This window comes from Atractosteus spatula, chromosome 11, assembly GCF_055471065.1.
Source record: "Atractosteus spatula isolate fAtrSpa1 chromosome 11, fAtrSpa1.hap1, whole genome shotgun sequence".
In the NCBI taxonomy this organism is placed as follows: domain Eukaryota; kingdom Metazoa; phylum Chordata; class Actinopteri; order Semionotiformes; family Lepisosteidae; genus Atractosteus; species Atractosteus spatula.
In genome coordinates, this window is record NC_142716.1 from 42,288,793 (window position 1) to 42,304,897 (window position 16,105).

The 16,105-nt window shown below is 39.9% G+C and overlaps 1 protein-coding gene across 1 annotated transcript; it reads right to left on the reverse strand.

Moving 5' to 3' along the window:
* Positions 1-1,015: 1,015 nt before the first annotated feature.
* On the reverse strand, positions 1,016-13,598 carry c1qtnf1 (C1q and TNF related 1). Its single transcript, XM_088927364.1, has 4 exons — positions 13,458-13,598; positions 5,637-5,823; positions 5,250-5,368; positions 1,016-3,903 (listed from the first exon to the last, which is right to left on the reverse strand). Exons 2-4 carry the CDS (start codon positions 5,816-5,818, stop codon positions 3,353-3,355), a joined length of 852 nt encoding a protein of 283 aa, XP_088783490.1. The 5' UTR covers positions 5,819-5,823; positions 13,458-13,598; the 3' UTR covers positions 1,016-3,352.
* Positions 13,599-16,105: the final 2,507 nt, after the last annotated feature.

Below are 16,105 nucleotides of genomic sequence, written 5' to 3' on the forward strand. Positions count from 1 at the left end.
ATAGTTATCTAAATTGAGCTAAGACAGAAAGAATCATTAACAAAAACCTGGAACTGGCAGATTTGTCCATCATTGTATTGAAGAGAAAGATAAATCTGCGCACCCAAGTTTGGTTAAACAGTGCTGTCAAACATGCTTTTCTACAGCTTTAACTAAATTCCCATTCTACTGCAATACTCAGGAATACTTGAAATGGACTGGCATCCCATCCAGGATGGGTCAATAATAATAATAACAACATTATTATTATTATTTTCATTATTATTATTATTATTATTCAAGGTGAATCCAGCCTTGTGCCCAGTGCTTGCCCTGATAGGCTCCGGCTCCCCCGCGACCCTATGTTGAATAAAGCGGTTAGAAAATGGATGGATGGTTTCCTTTGGAAAAAGCAATGCAATGAACTTACCGTATAATGAACAAGTGTAATTTAATATGCTGTGGTAACATCAAATGTTATTGCAGGTGTCCTGAACACACCTTGAACATCTGTGCCTGGTTCTAATAAAAACACCGCCATTTGCTCTTTAAATATGCCATTCTAGGTCTAGGGGCATGACTCGAAAACTAGAGATCTAGTAATTCTACAATAATGGTAAGGATAGTCTGTATACAGGCCAGCAAGGCTTTCAAAGTAAACTACTGTAATATCTCATTGACAGATAGGCTGACACTTGCTAAAGAAGAGGAGAATGGCCTACTGACTAGGTTCTCTCCAACTAAATGTCTCTTGGCACTCCCACAACTAAACAGTACGTTTCCTAACTTGCAGTCTCGATGAGCTCACTGTGCTTTGCGCTCCAAGCAGCCTGTTTTAATCGCACTTCTATGACAGAAACCTGGCTTAGTCTTTTTGGAAGCACTCACTATTCAGCGCGACATAATATTTGCTGTTTCTGACAAAATACTTGTTAACTAGGCAAAGTGCTGGGATGCGTTGTCTTGGACCATCCTCAGAGCTTGAGACCTGCAGCACTGTAACTGGAAACAATTGAAACACATTCACACATTGGCATGTTTATCAATTTAATATTGGTGATTCTAATAAAGCATCATATTATACTGCTTTAACTGGTATATAAAATGAAATACAAAATTATTTTTTTATTGTAAAAAATCCTTCCAAACTGACCAGCAGGAAAAGAGAAATCCAATGTAAAAAAAAATTAAGAAAATAGCATTTACAGTGGTTGACAATAAAATCTTCCTTTCTCACAGCTTCTGTTTTTCTGCTAAGTATTATCTTGTTTGCTCTGCATGCAATTTATATAATCTGCACAAACAGTCAGATTTCTGATTGTCTTTGATTGCCATTAACTTGGATCAAGACTCACTTTAGTATCTTCATTGCGAAACGTTCTTCTAAGAGTGTGCAGATAGAGTGCCATTAAGGGAAAGGGAAATTGTATTGCCTTGAACAAACGCCTGATGGAATATGCAGCTATCCTCATTTTACTGACTGCCTGTTGCTGACAGATTTGTCCAAGCTTTAAATTACCATCTGCATTTGCACTCTGAATTTTATGTAGCACAACCTACTGACAGAAATGAAATATGCAATAATGTTTAGCAAATTGTACATTAGAACTTAAGTTTTTTTTTCAAATATACAAATGTATTTTTATTAAAATGAAGTTATCTTCATGAAATTAGGATTGTAGCTGATTGCATTTTTAGCACCATAAAGAGCAATAACTTTTATTTGGAAAAGTGAAAAGCACCATTCTTATGTAAGAAGTATCAAGGGGTATTAAATGTGTCAGAAGTAGGTATGAAATTGGTTAGGCACCTCAGTTCTGGTTGACCCCATTCATGGATAAATAATTTAAAGGGGGATGAAGCAGAACCCGCTTAATTCCCATTCTGAGAAGCATTTTCCCTTCTGGTATGATATACGGCTCTGGTCACCCAAGATATTGAAAAGAGGTCCAGTACAAGCGAATCATTGAACCAGCACTGAACATGTTCATTCGTCAGGAAAATTGGTGCATTAGATATCTTGCAAAAGGAAAAGTATTTTAAGCCTTAAGGATTGTAATCCATAACCTGAAACACATCTGACCTTGGAGAAGGTTATTGATGAAGCTTTGCAATTAAATATTAAACGTTTTTTTTCAACTCAGGCTTTTCTATTACATTGAAAGTCTCCTTTTTCCACATATATGTTTTAAATAAGTTATTCTTTAAAAAAAAATAAATCTTAGGAAAATATTAATAAGTGCATGTTGCTAATTTGCAGCTTGGTGTCTCCCTTCCCAGACCAAATACTGTTCAGTTCTGTGGTTAGTAAGGCTAAGTACTCTTTAAATAGCTTTTAACTTACTCAAACACAAGTATGCAAGCAGATACAAGAATATCAAAAGAAAGCAGTAAAAATGTCATGGCGCTCTGTTAAGATATGTAATATATTATGCACCGTATTAAATAACGTTTTCAAATTTGCATCCCTCAGAAATTTTATGTCTGTTCTGCAGAGGATGTTCTTACAGAGTCTAGACTATGTGGATGCCGTTCATTGTGCTGATTTATGAAGTGTAATTTCCTTCATATTTTCTTAAAGGACACTAATCTGTTTCTGCAGAAATGAGTAAATTGGCATGTAAATTTAAACAATAAATTGAGCGATTTTATTATAGAGCAGCACTGTGTCCAGGCAAAGAACATTACACCAATAGAATAAGAATGTGCTGCTGGCAGGAAACTAATCAACAGGATTCCTCCTAGCATTCTCACTCTCTGTAAAGAACCTGTTCATGCCGGTATGACCCTTGTCATTCATTTGAAAGACAGAAATGGTCTTTGTTGAAATTTCAACATTACCAAATGGGCATATTGCTCTTTTCATCAGCACAATAAAGCAAATTACACTTTCTTTTGAATATGTGTGAGTACAAAGCTACTCCATCTTTTTTTTCATTTTGAAACAATAGCAGGTCACCTGATTCCACACATTTTGATCCAGTGCAAGATTTTCTTGATTTGTTTTTGTTTTTTTTATGGATGGGGAGATGGGTGGTGGGGGGAGAGAAGGGGATTGGTTTCATGTAGAGTAAATTCCCTTAACCAGGAACAGGACAGCAATTCCTTGCTCAATGGAGCAAGTTCAGTAACGAAACGGGAAGCTTTGAAAAATCACCCTGGAACACATTCCCAAAGCCACTTGGAATATCTTGTTTTGTCTTGAGTAAATATAAAGAGTGATATTTTACAAGGGAGTCGATAGCTGAGTAAATAAGCAGAGAGTCTGAAGAGACGCCCAACCTCCCGGCTTGTTAAGTGTATCCTCTGGGCACAGCAGCATGACAGAAGGTTGGCAGGGTTGGCAGGGTACAGCTCTCATCTGAGGCTCTGGCTAGCCCTCACTCTTGGCCTTTATCAGGTGGCCGCTGAAGGTGACGTAGGTGTCGAAGTCATCGCTGAATATGGCGTTCTCCCTCTCGCCCTTGAAGAGCCGCACCCACACCTCGTCGTTCTGCTCCAGCTCCAGCATGAGGCTCTGGCTCTGCATGATGCTGCGGTCGCTGGGCTGGGCGTACAGGATGACCATCTCCTTCTCGTTCTTCATGATGTGCATGTAGGTCTCCTTCTGGTTCCACGTGTGCACGTTCAGGCTGAAGTAGTAGACACCCGGCACGTAGCAGTAGAACTTGCCCGTGAACATGTTGAAGTGGTTGTAGAGGTTGACAAACTCGGTGTCGAAGACCAGCGTCTGGTAGTACTCGTTACTGTGAAGGGCCTTCTTGCGACCCACAGAGAAGGCTGAGTAGTAGGTTTTACAGGGATCTCCTGGGAGCCCTATGGTGCCCTTGCTGCCCTTCAGTCCAGTGGGGCCTCGCGGGCCTGGATTGCCGTTCTTCCCCACTCTGCCATAGGGACCACGCTGTCCACAGTCCCCTTTTTCACCTAGGGAAACAGACACACATTAGGTGAGTCCAGCAGCTGCAGCACCTCTTAATGGCTGAGAGCTATTTCCCTATCAAGGTCACCTCAGTTTGTGGAAAATAACATCTCCTTTTTTATTTTAACTTAATTATACACCAAATTAGATTTCCTTATTTGAACTGACAAATTACTCAATAATAATTTATCAGCAACATCACCTGTAAGTTTTCTTGTGGGCTGCGCATTTTATGTGGTCTTCAGATTGATCATTTTTGCCATTTTGCTGTTGTTTCTTAGAGGTTACATTTCAAACATGCTTGTCACAGCTCTGCTGCCACTGTTTTTTTTTTTAGTGGACTTACAATGCGTTTAAACTCTCTCAACTCTGTAGTATAAATAGCTCGTGCTTTTTGTCATGTGAAGCATCCATTGATTAAGTCAACTCCGAAGCCAGGATGATGTGGTGAAAACTTGTCTACAATGTTCCCTCCAGCATTGTCTGGTTGCCGATGTGTCGCTACCCAGCTTTTAATTATATTCATTAAGCGCATCTTGAAAAGAAGCTGTTTAATCCTGCCAGGAGAAGTATGGCTTAACCAGTTGAAGTGCAATCAGAAGTATTTTGAGAGGGTTTTTAATGTCAGGGTGTCGACTGAAGCCACAGACCAAAGTTGCTGTCCCGTTTCCTTTCCTCAGTTCCCAGCTGACCTCAGAACCAATCATCTCACATCTCGCATGTTTACTCCCCAGCAAGTAGACTTCCTGTGTCCTCCTGTTAGAACTTTGTTCTGTTCTATGGACAGAGTGGAAAACCTGTTCTGTTTGGATCTTGTCTCGGAATGCATTGGGAAATTAGAGTGGAGAGTTCCACAGAAACCAGTTATGATGTACTTCCTGTGGTTATGACAGTGACACAGGGCAGTAGCATGCACTTCAGTACACAGCTCTCAGTAAACACATTCTCTTTTCCCTGTGTGTTGTTTCAACTCTAAAAAAACAAGATCGACCAGGCTGTTAAACTGCTAGTGAGCATGCCATTGATCCTCTGTCTCTTTTAAAACTGCGGCACTGTGCTCTACCAGATTGAAAATGTGCCTCCCCACATAGAAGATTGAGTGGGTCAGGGTTTCTGAACATGGCACTAGTACTACAAAGGTCCCAGGATCGATTCCTGCCTAGACCCAATGAAAAAGGCCATGCTTTAAGAGAGAGAGTTTTTCTTATCTCTATAGACAGAACAGGTTTGGGGAAGGCATACGTCAACATGCTCTATACAGTATACCTAATCACCATTCTTTTAATGTTCAGGGGGCGGTGAAGTTGGCAGGATAGTGGGGTTTGGAGGTGATGTAGGCGTTTCCAATTACCTTTCAGGATGGTGATGTTGATTTGGGGGACAACCCGGTAGGGGGGATCATTCTGAGGGGCTTCTTCTTCTGGATCGCAGCATCGTTGGCACCCCAAACCCTTTGGCTCAGCCCATGAGCTACAAGAACACACGTACGGCACCATGGTCATTCGTACTCTAGCACAGAAGTCATTTTGCTGACCAGAGTAAAGGTGCTTAAAAATTTCTTTGTAAAAAAAATAACAGTGTGGAAGAACCTTACAAAAAAGATTGCTTTGCATCTGGTGGTTATCACATTGGTTGGCATTTTACACGAAGAGAATAGTGGCACACATCTCAATGTCTGGGAAAGAGGCAGGTTTTTAAGAAGGAGAGGCTAAGGTTCGAGATGCAAAGCCGGGCTCACCTGGTGCCTTTGTGGTACTCCTTCAGCTGGGGTTCTGATGCGTAGGGCTCCTCCTTGTATTCGGATTGCTCCAGATCGGGTTGTGAGTGGTGAGTTCTGTATGGGTCATGCACCATGCCTGCACAGGACAGCACCAAGACATACAGGCAGACAGCCAGACTGGGCGTCCCCTGGATTAACATTATACCTGTAATAGAAAGAGCTTATGTACAGTACGGACCACGTGAAGCATAGATTAATTCAGGGAATTCACCCAGTGGCGGACTATGTCACACAAAGCACTGAAAACATCGATTTCTTCTCCAAACCCAATTGCACACTACTTCATTCAATGATCGTTTTGTACAGGTGTTACCATTTTTTGATACGTTCTACCATTTCTAATACAACAGTAACTAAGAAAATTGAAAGCAAAATTAGCAAAAATTGAAAGCAAAATACATGGATCTATTCACAAAATACATCTATCCAGTTTTGGAAGAGTCCTGAACTTGAAAAAATATTTTCTTTACTCTTACTTGTTTTCTGTGTTTTGTGGCTTGGAAGAGTTTGACGCTTTTCTGTTTATTTTAGTCTTTTTCCAGCTGTTTATTGCTCTGTCATAGAATCAGAGGCTTTCAAGTGCTGTGCAGAGCTAACCCAGTACAGCCAGCCAAACCCTGAAGGATACAGCTGCACATCAGGCCAAATACACAGCTCTTTTTAGAACCTGTGATTCATACTTTTGCAACAGAAAAAAACTCTGTTCTGGTCAGCTGTTGTCAGGCTGCATTTTCTGTATATTAATGTAGTATCCTCTGACTAGGTTTTGCCATTTTATATTAAACTAAGCATTTGCTCTTGAAAACCTACTGTGAAATAAGTAAGATGATAAAATCCCATAAGAATATAAGGTGAATGACAGGGTTGATTTATTCCATGAAACAGGCAGTGTGGAGACATTCATTGTCAAAGCAGAGGGACAAGTAACTTGCATATTTCTTTTTTTCTTCATAATTGCTTGCCTTTTTTTTCTTTAAAATGTTTAACCTTGCTGTATTAGAAGGTTGTTAAAATAGGATAAAGAGCAATACCTGTTTGGGATTGGGGAGTGGCAAAATAATTGTTAAATTTACTGTATTCCGTTATTCCACTTCCTTTTTTTGTTTATTCTTGTCAGTATACTGTGGATGTTAATGTTGTGTGTTATAAAAGCTCAGAAAAAAACAGAGAGAAATTATATGCAGGCCATTTGACAATAATAAGTCTCAGATAATTGAACTTGAAGAACACTAGGTGTCCAGTTGTATTGGTCTATTCACTAAAACACCTTGACTATCATTTGCTAAGGCAGATGAGTATAAGCTGAAATGTGGCCTCATTGAAAATTAAGAATAGCTTACCTAACAATATTTATTACTCTTGGTAAACCCGTGAGTAACATGGTTTTAGATAAAGATGGGCTTTATACGAAGCAGAAATATTTCATCATTGTAAATGTTTTGAACGGTATCCTACAAAAGGATGAAAAGGAAAGCATGCTTTGCTCTGACACTGTCCACCTCTCCCAGTAAAATGGCAGAGAGATGGGTGCTTGCTCAATACCATGTTTTTCTGCCTCTTCCCCATCTGGGTCCACTCTGCTGTGCTTGGCCGACGGTCAGCAAGACACATTCTCTTAAGTCTGCACAGCCCTCCTGTTTGCCTTCTGCGTGGCTCACACAAGACACTTCACCAAGAAGATTTATGTGGCTGTTACCTCTGCCATGAGTCCCATGCTCTTTCCTAGACGTATCACCCCCTGCTGCTCTCAGGCCTGTGGATGTTAACTGTTGTAAAGCCATTGCAGGTTAAGCAGTCCAGCATTTTGTCCTCCGATACAGAATTCACGTTTCAAAACAGACCCTGAAAGTGAGCCAACTGGGTACTCGTGCACAAACAAAAGACCATCGTGACAAACTTCTCAAGCTTTTATTTGAACTTTTTTAACTTTCAGGTTAAAGGTTAGGACTCTAGGTCCAGAGACAGCTATGAGTTTCATTAAGAGAGGGGGACAAGTAGCCCAGGGAGGATGCTGTGAGTTTCATTGCTGCACATTACTGTTACATTGTTGACCAAGAGGAGTTGATACCAAGTACTCTAGTCCTCCCAGCTTTATACGTAAGTGCGTCAGCACTGCTAGGGAGTTAGCCTGGAAATTACCAGTTGCCCAACAGGCTATTAAAATACTCTTATACACAGTACAGATACTTCCACTGGTTCTCTTTGTTAGTTAGCCTTGGAAAACAACACATCTTAGAATGTTGCTTACCCGATAAAGTCTGTCATACAGTCCGTCATTCATTTTGTACATTTTTTTCTTGCACATTTTGATATGTCTCTTATCCTGCCATAAAATCCTTTCACTCTGTGCTGCTGTGGCCGTTGCTGGATTGCTATGCATCACGCCTTCTCCATGTCTGGACTTTACCTACAGTAGCTTTAAATTGCTTCATCATGCTCAAAGTGTCTCAGGGCTGCTTTATTTTGAGAAAACCTTTTTGTCATCCACAATTAGCATCTTAGATTAGGTCATTGCTTTGTTCCTGTAAATAGTTACTTAACTACAATGTAAAGTATGGTCTTTTCATGAAAATTAATAATGCACACATTATAATATAATTAGTAAAAAGAAAATATTTTAAAAGATCAAAGTACTTCAATAATTAAGTTGCCTGTTTGTGAGTAATAATCTCCAACCAATCTTTTGATGTTTACTGTTACCTGTCATCTGACCTTAGTTCTCGGATAAAATACCAGGTTACATACTTAATAATCCATGTAAAAATGGGACCACTTATGTTTTACAAACAATGAATTATTCTGTGGATCTGCAGTAATACTTGAATGAGAAGAGATGTTTACTAGCTGGATAAATAAAAGTACACTATTGAAGTACAACTTGATCTTGGTAAAGCAAATTAAATAGGAATTAACAGTAGAAACTCATAGCAACTCACTGGACAGCAGAGTAAATGTAAAGTTACAAAACTGGACAAGGTCTCTTTCAGTGACATCAGTGGTCCCTCTTAACATTTTTCAGGAAATACTCTGACCTTCCAGCTGTATACTTTCCAAGGCTGCCTATTTTCTCTAGCTCTAAAACCGTTTAGTAGAAAGAGCTGCAGCAGCTGTCTTTGTATACTGATTAATACTAGGACTTTCTATTGGCATTTGCTTCATCCCAGAGTTAAACATTTACTGCTCTTTTATAAAATTGAAAGGTCAGCAATACTGTATTTCACGTCTTAATATCATAGAACTACTGAATCTAAATCTGTCTTTTTTGGAACTAGAAATGTGTGCTCTTTTCCTGCTACTATATCTGACACTTTTTTTCCACACAGCTGAGTCCATATCTGATCTCTTAGACTCCTGCCTCCTGGGCTCAACCTCAGCAGTTTGTTCCAGTGCTTTCTTGCTCTCACACTGCTTTTTAAACACAATCAGTCAAGAACTGGAATGCGTGCTCAAGACCTTAACATAAATGACTTACATAATCAGGGTATGTAATAACTCTTCCTGCTCCCCAGAGATCCTCTGACTGGGAATCATCACCCTCAAGCTTGTTATTTGGTGAACACCAGAAAACTCCCACATTAAATGTCCTCAGAACCAAAGAATGGAGACTAAAGTTCAGCTTCTGCAGGAAAAGTGGATTTTCTTTTGAAAAGAAATGTTAGTCTCCGGTGTTCAAAAACACACACTTCGAATCCAGTTCTTGCATATGCCTCACTCCATATCCAGAAAAAATAAAGATCTTAACCTTAAAAAAAAAATTACATTAAAACAGAAATCAAAGGAAAGACCGTTTTTAAAGATTTGCCCATGGTCGATTCCAGTTATTAGAATTTATTACATTACAAATCATTTCTTTTTCTTTTTTTCTCTTCTTTATTTTCAGCAAAATATTGAAAAATGCAATAAGGAAGAATATACAGTATTACGGAAAGTTTCTTATTCTCTAGAAATCCCCAAAAATGCTTACATTCACTAAAACAAAACTAGGTCATAAATGTGTGTTTGCATACTGTAAAGTGCATCCCAATGCTTGTTTTTGAAACAAAAAGTTTTAAAGATTCTGAAGCAAATCTTAAAGTCTTCATGCCGTCAACATAAGAAGATTATTCAGATGTTTCAGGGCGGTGTCAGGCTTCAGGGACCTTTACTGAAGGTTAGACAAAGCAGAAAGGAATTTTTCATTGTTAGTTTTCTGTGTAAAAAAATCCGAGGTTTATTAATCTGGTCAAGAAACTTCCAGGCCAAGCTAATTAAAGACCCAGGAGCAACTCCACAAAATCTAATGTGAACCTCTACTGACTTGCATTAAGAGCATAAGTTCCTTACTGTGGTATGGGAATTGCAGATATGTGTAAGTCATCAGTCATTTAATCAAGGCAGCCTCTCTCTCAATAATTCCAGGATTTGAAATTAGATTGAGATTGCTGTCTCTTCATAATTTTTTGTTCCATTATACTGGCCACTTATTTTTCCATGTTATTTCTCCCAGGCCAATCTTCTGGAAAGGGAACAAGATTTTTATTTAAACCTATGTCGTGAAAGGCAAGGCTATGCCTGCATACTCAGTAGTCGGGCTTCCTTCTGTATTTCAAATGCAAAGCCACTATGAACTTCTTGCTCGAAGTAAGAAGAGTAGAGAATAAGGTATAAAGCCTCCCATTTTCAAAGCATAAAGCTGGATGGAGGGAAATACAATCTCATTTCTTAGTAAGCAGAATTAAGTGAATGTTTCTTCCTGCTGCTCTGCACCATACAACACAAATAGAAGCCTTTTTAACTAACTGACCTCTTAGCATAGTGCACTTTGTGGGATGAATTTCAGCATGGTGGCCTGTCAGCCAGTCCTGAGATGAGCAAAGCTCCCGGTGACTGGAAAGGAGAGGGCTTTGTATGCGAACTGCTCCTGCAGTCTTTTTTGTATCTATGTCAGACAGCAGCTGCCATGAGCAGGCTGGCACCCAAGCCCAGTCACAGCAAAAAATAAAAAATAAAAATAAGAATGAAGTTGTGTCGCACAGGCCTGAGATGGGGTTAATAGGTGATGAAGGGAAGCCTAGGACGTTATTTACCTTCAACAGGCTAAAGCACCTGTCTGCCTATACAGCCCAGGGTTGACGGAGAGGCAGCTTCACAATGGCTCAAGAACAAAATCCTTGACAAATGCTATGGACCCACTTATTCAATGTCAGCAGCAAAGCAGAAGAATAGAGAGGAGAGTGGGGGTGGTTAAACTGTCACATGAACTTGCACAAACCACTCTACGTGTTTACATTTGCTTGTTTTCATTCATTTTCCAGCTGCCGGAGTTGCATGTGAATAAACTAGCCCACTAAGTATCTCTGAGAGCAAGCCTGTGGCCTTTCTGAACAATGAAAAAGCTCAGTGATTGGAAGGTGACTTGTATGAGCTTGTTCAGGCGCTGCAGGCGCCTACTGTAGCCCTTTTACATGGACAAATGTAAGATGAATAACACAGAATGGGCTCCGGTCATAATCAAAACTCCTCACCTGCTGTGTTTTTCCTTTATTGAACATGCACAGCTCAAAGTACCCATTCTGTGAAACACAAAACTGCTCTGAAATTTTTTGAGGATGCAACTACAAACTACATTCCAATGTGCAGTAAAGGTTTTTTTAAAAAAATCGTCACTCCTGTTGCATCAGCATATACTGCAAAGTCTCTGTGCCTCTGTCTCTATTGATTTGTTGATCACACTTGCAACCTTTCTTATTGATCAAGAGCAGACGGATTTGTGTGGTGTGTAATATGGACAATGTATTTGCAGAAATGTATTTCAAGTGTATGTGATTATATTAAAGTTTTGTAACAGGAATATATGTTCAAACACATATGCAGAGAGACCAATGTTAAGAGAACATAAACATTTACAGAAACTTTATTAGTGTTTGCTTTATGTATAAAAAAATACTGAACTCTTAAACTCCGCACTTAGTAGTATTGAAATTGGAAAAGTGGGACTAATGCACAGCTCCACAAGTCGTTAAAGCTTTACATAGTTTGTGTATCATATAGAAAACTTCTATAGCTTTTGTTTTGTTCCTTAAAACAAAGGCAAAGTACACATTATTCCAGTGAAGGTTTAAAATTATTTAGGATCATATGCTTATTGAGGCTCATAAAACATTTTTAACCTCCAGGGAAAGTTGAGCTGGATAGGTTCAAAACACAAGTCAATCAGTGCAGCTGGTTGGAGTATCCTTTTCTCTCTGCAGGTTAAGAGCTGCCTGGGCGCAAACCCTGCTTCCATGACAATTAGACAGCCACCAGAACTAGAATTTGTGCAGTCTGTTTATATCGTGTACTGTACCATACAGCCTGTACGTGAATGCGCTGTGCTAGTCGTTGAAATCAGCACAGGCTTGTTGTTTTTTTTCTAGCCACACCTTTAATATTAGGAGTCTGAATAAAATTGCCTCGCCTCTCACAAGAGAAGTTCAAAGCTATTGGTAGGCTGCCCTTTTCAACCCACATTGAAGTTTTACACACTTTTGTGTGTGATTGTGCCACTGTTGCAAGTTCACCATAGTAACTCCTCAGCTTTTACCCTCTTATCCATTCGTTTTCTAAACAACTTTTCAATGTAACTAGCTTTTTTTTTGTGAGTCTCCTCTTGTGCTCACCATTCAGACCCTTTCTTTCTCTGTCTTGGGAATGCTGTGTTTTATTTGTTTTTTCAGCCCAGCACAGGAAATTGGTGTATTTTCTTTAGCTGTCTATTTTGAACCCTTCTTTTAAAAAACACTTCAGTATCATCTAAACAAATCTGAGAGCTTGCCTTGTTTAGAGGTTGCTAATGAATAACATTTAGTTTACCTTCTTAACGGATCTAGAATACTAGTCATTAACAAGCTTTTACAAGGACCTCACTTAAACTTTTTGAAGCTCAATACCCAGATTTATAATAGAAATGGGAAGAAAGCACCTGTTTTAGCAAATGTTTGGATGTAATGTCTAATACATGGTTGTATCATTCAGCTTCTGTTTGGCTTGTTCAAGGCTGTCACCGTATAGAAGTACAACAACAATATAGTGCAATATGGATTTTTACCAAGGAGTACAGTTTTTATAATGAAGTATTTATCAAATTAATTGACCTTTAGTGTACAGCTGTTGACAAAACTATGAAATAAAGAAACTTCATGCAGCAGAGTATCATTAAATGAAGTACAACAAAAAATACTTATAAGAAAAAGCAAACACCATTCTAAGCTGTCATATGAATAGGCATCTATTTCTTTGCACAGACCACATAAGCTCTGCCAGAGTTTTAAATTCAGTTCTTGGAGAGAAAAAAAAAGCTGGCAAAGTCTTTCTGAAAATTTCCACAGGCAATTTTACAATAAAAACATTATGTAATCAAGGATTATGATGACCAAGCTATGAAAAAACACAAAACTTATGAAAAATGGAGTGGAACAAATTAAAATCAGACCTGTTCACTAACTTCCAAGAGAGAGAACAGTTGAAAACCACATTCAGCTAATTTAGTCTGTGTTGCTCAGTTTTCCCCTTGATGAAACTGAGTTTTTTAAAGTTGTGTAACATAATGCTTATCAAGGAACACAACTTCTTCTTTTTCTTATTTTGTAAATAAGAATGACAATCAAGTGGCATCAGTTTTTTTAGTGCATTTTGTTCAAATTTCACAAAATTTTGTGAAATTTGAAATAGTGGTGTACAAAGAGCTCACTGGTCGAAAAAGAGAAACTCCAATATTGGAATCCCTAGCTCATTCAACAGATGTTTATTTCAAAGCCTTACCTGTTATATTGTTAAATCAGGCTCCTGGACAGTAAGCAGTCTTCTGTAGCGTAATTGTACTTCAGAGATGCTGTGCGGGTCAGGCTGCAGCGGTTTTGCTCTCGTTGTGCACTGCTGTCACTGGGTCTCTAGCATCTAAATCTGACTTCCACAAGCACAACTTTCAGCTGGAACGCTGGGAGCTCCAGACAAATGAGCGAGGGAGAGAGAGAAAGAGAGAGAGAGAGGGGAGGAGTGCTGATAGGAAGAAAGGGAGGGTTGAAAGCAAGCAGAGAACAAGGCAATGAGAGAGGTGGGAGGCGGTGGAGGAAGGAGTAAGAAAGAGCCTTGTGCACTCCTCTCTCCTGCCTAAACTTCATCGTCAGGGCCTGGCACGAAAATACCTCACAAGCTAATGGAGGATAATGGAAAGAGCTCTGTGGTTTGAGAACTGTTTGCAGACACTGCCTGGATCAAATGGGACTTAAGCTCCTTGTCCCTAGTGGACAGTGCAGGCAGATAAAAAAAAGTCCTGCATTTTCCCTTTTAAGGAAGAATGACTGTAACAATCCTTTGATGTACTGCAATATCTGAGCTGAAATGTTCCTTTGACCACTAGGTGGCACTACATATTTAGAAAATATAAAATATATACAGTACAATATTGTCTTAAGTATATTCTACAGAGCCTGCAATTAAATGAGACCCCGTATCCTTTTGAATTTGATAAAATAACCAATATCCTAGCACTAATAATTGAATAATTGAAGACTATACTTGTTAGGCAAAATGGCAGTTTTCCTATATTTAATGTTCCTAAACTACTAATGTCTACTTTTATTCCTCCTTTTATTTCAGACATCTGGTTGTCAGCTGTTAGCAAGTGAACCAAAAATACGCAGTTGTTGACTTCTTTCATATTGGTCTCTGATTCATTGCCTTGGGATGATGGGATGCATGTTTTTGCTACTGTATTTCATTGAATTCAACTTTAGTGTCACTCATAATCTAAAATCATCATAACTGTTTTGAATATGTGATTGTGATGTGCTGATGGGGGTATAACCCCAACTTCCACCCGTCCCTCAAATATACGATTAACATATCTTCCACTACTCTTCCGTTTCTAGACATCCACTTGTCTATCAACTACCCCCGACTGTCCACTTCAGTTTATTACAAACCCACGGATTCACACAGCTACCTCCTGTACAGCTCATTTCACCCCAACCACACTAAAAACTCTCTTCCTTTTTCACAGTTCCTTAGGTTACGACGATTATGCAGCGACGACATCGACTTCGAGAACCAAGCCCTCGAAATGTACTCATTTTTCATCAACAGAGGATACCCCAGCAGTGTGATTGACAGGGCCCTTGCCCGAGCCAAAAACACCCCCCGGACCATCAACCCGATCAGGAACTCCCGCCGTAACAACCGCATTCCTCTGGTGCTTCCTTACCACCCTAACACACTTCCTATCCCCAGGACCATTAACCACAACTTTTCCATCCTACAGGATGATCCCTCCATTGGGGCCCTCTTTTCTGATCGCCCTATCATCTCATATCGCCGACCACCTAATCTGCGTAACCTCCTTGTTCACAGCTCCCTTGACCGCCCTCAACAACCATCCACACCAGGCACTTTCCCTTGCAACAGAGCTCGCTGTATCACCTGCAAATACACAGCCACCACCACACTCATTCAAGGCCCCTCAGGACAATTCCGGATCACCCAGACAGCATCTTGTACCTCCAGCAACCTTATTTACTGTATCTCTTGCAGTAAATGCCCAGCCATCTACATTGGAGAAACGGGAAGGAGACTCGGAGACCGTTTCAGAGAACACGTCAGGGCTGTAAAGATTAAAGATCTCTCCAAGCCCATTGTTTCTCATTTCACCTCTGACGGCCACGACCACTCTAATCTCTCCGTCTGTGTTCTCAAAGACGGTTTTCCAAACTCATACATCAGAAAGACCACCAAAACTAAAATTATTCTGCAGCTAGGATCACACCTTCTCCCTTCCCTTAACGACAGACTACTGTTCTTTTAAATTTTCTCCATTCATTGGAAGTTTCATTTCACACCTCTCTGCACCCATTCTGACTTCACACCTCTTGATTGGCCTCTCTTTCTGTCCCCTGCTCCCGCCTCTCACTCCTCCTCCCTCCCAACCTTTGTTCTCCCGCTACTTTACCTTTGCCTACTGCCCTGTCTCTCTCACACCTGAAGAAGGCTCCACGGCCGAAACGTTGTGTTCTCTTTCTTCTTTTTTTCAGCATGGAATAAACCTATTACTTGTTCCTTTGCAGCCTACGCATGCTGACGCAGCTACCCACCTGAACTACTAACCCCTTTATAACCTGATCTTGGCAGATTTTACAAGCTAAGCAAAGCTGAACCAGCACCTGATCAGTACTGGGATGGGAGATTTCCAAGAAATACCAGAGTGCTGCTGGGAGAGCGGTTTGTGGACCAGTAGGTGTTGCTCTTCCCACTGGACCAAATTCCGTAAGAGCACAATGTCACAATATGGTATACTATGTTGCAGAAGGTGCCATCCTTTAAATAAGACTTTTAGCTGTAATGACCAGTTAGTTACATTTGTCTTTGGGCTTGCACAGCCTGGCAGCTGAAGTTCCCACTTAATTCTGCTAGTGAAG

Bases quoted from the DNA above. Each gene is read 5' to 3' on its own strand.
- c1qtnf1 (XM_088927364.1), bottom strand. From the start codon at position 5,818: ATGTTAATCCAGGGGACGCCCAGTCTGGCTGTCTGCCTGTATGTCTTG. The intron at 5,369-5,636 runs GTGAGCCCGGCT...GTGTTCTTGTAG, and splicing joins GAGTACCACAAAGGCACCAG to CTCATGGGCTGAGCCAAAGG. The intron at 3,904-5,249 runs GTAATTGGAAAC...CTGTTTCCCTAG, and splicing joins CAACATCACCATCCTGAAAG to GTGAAAAAGGGGACTGTGGA.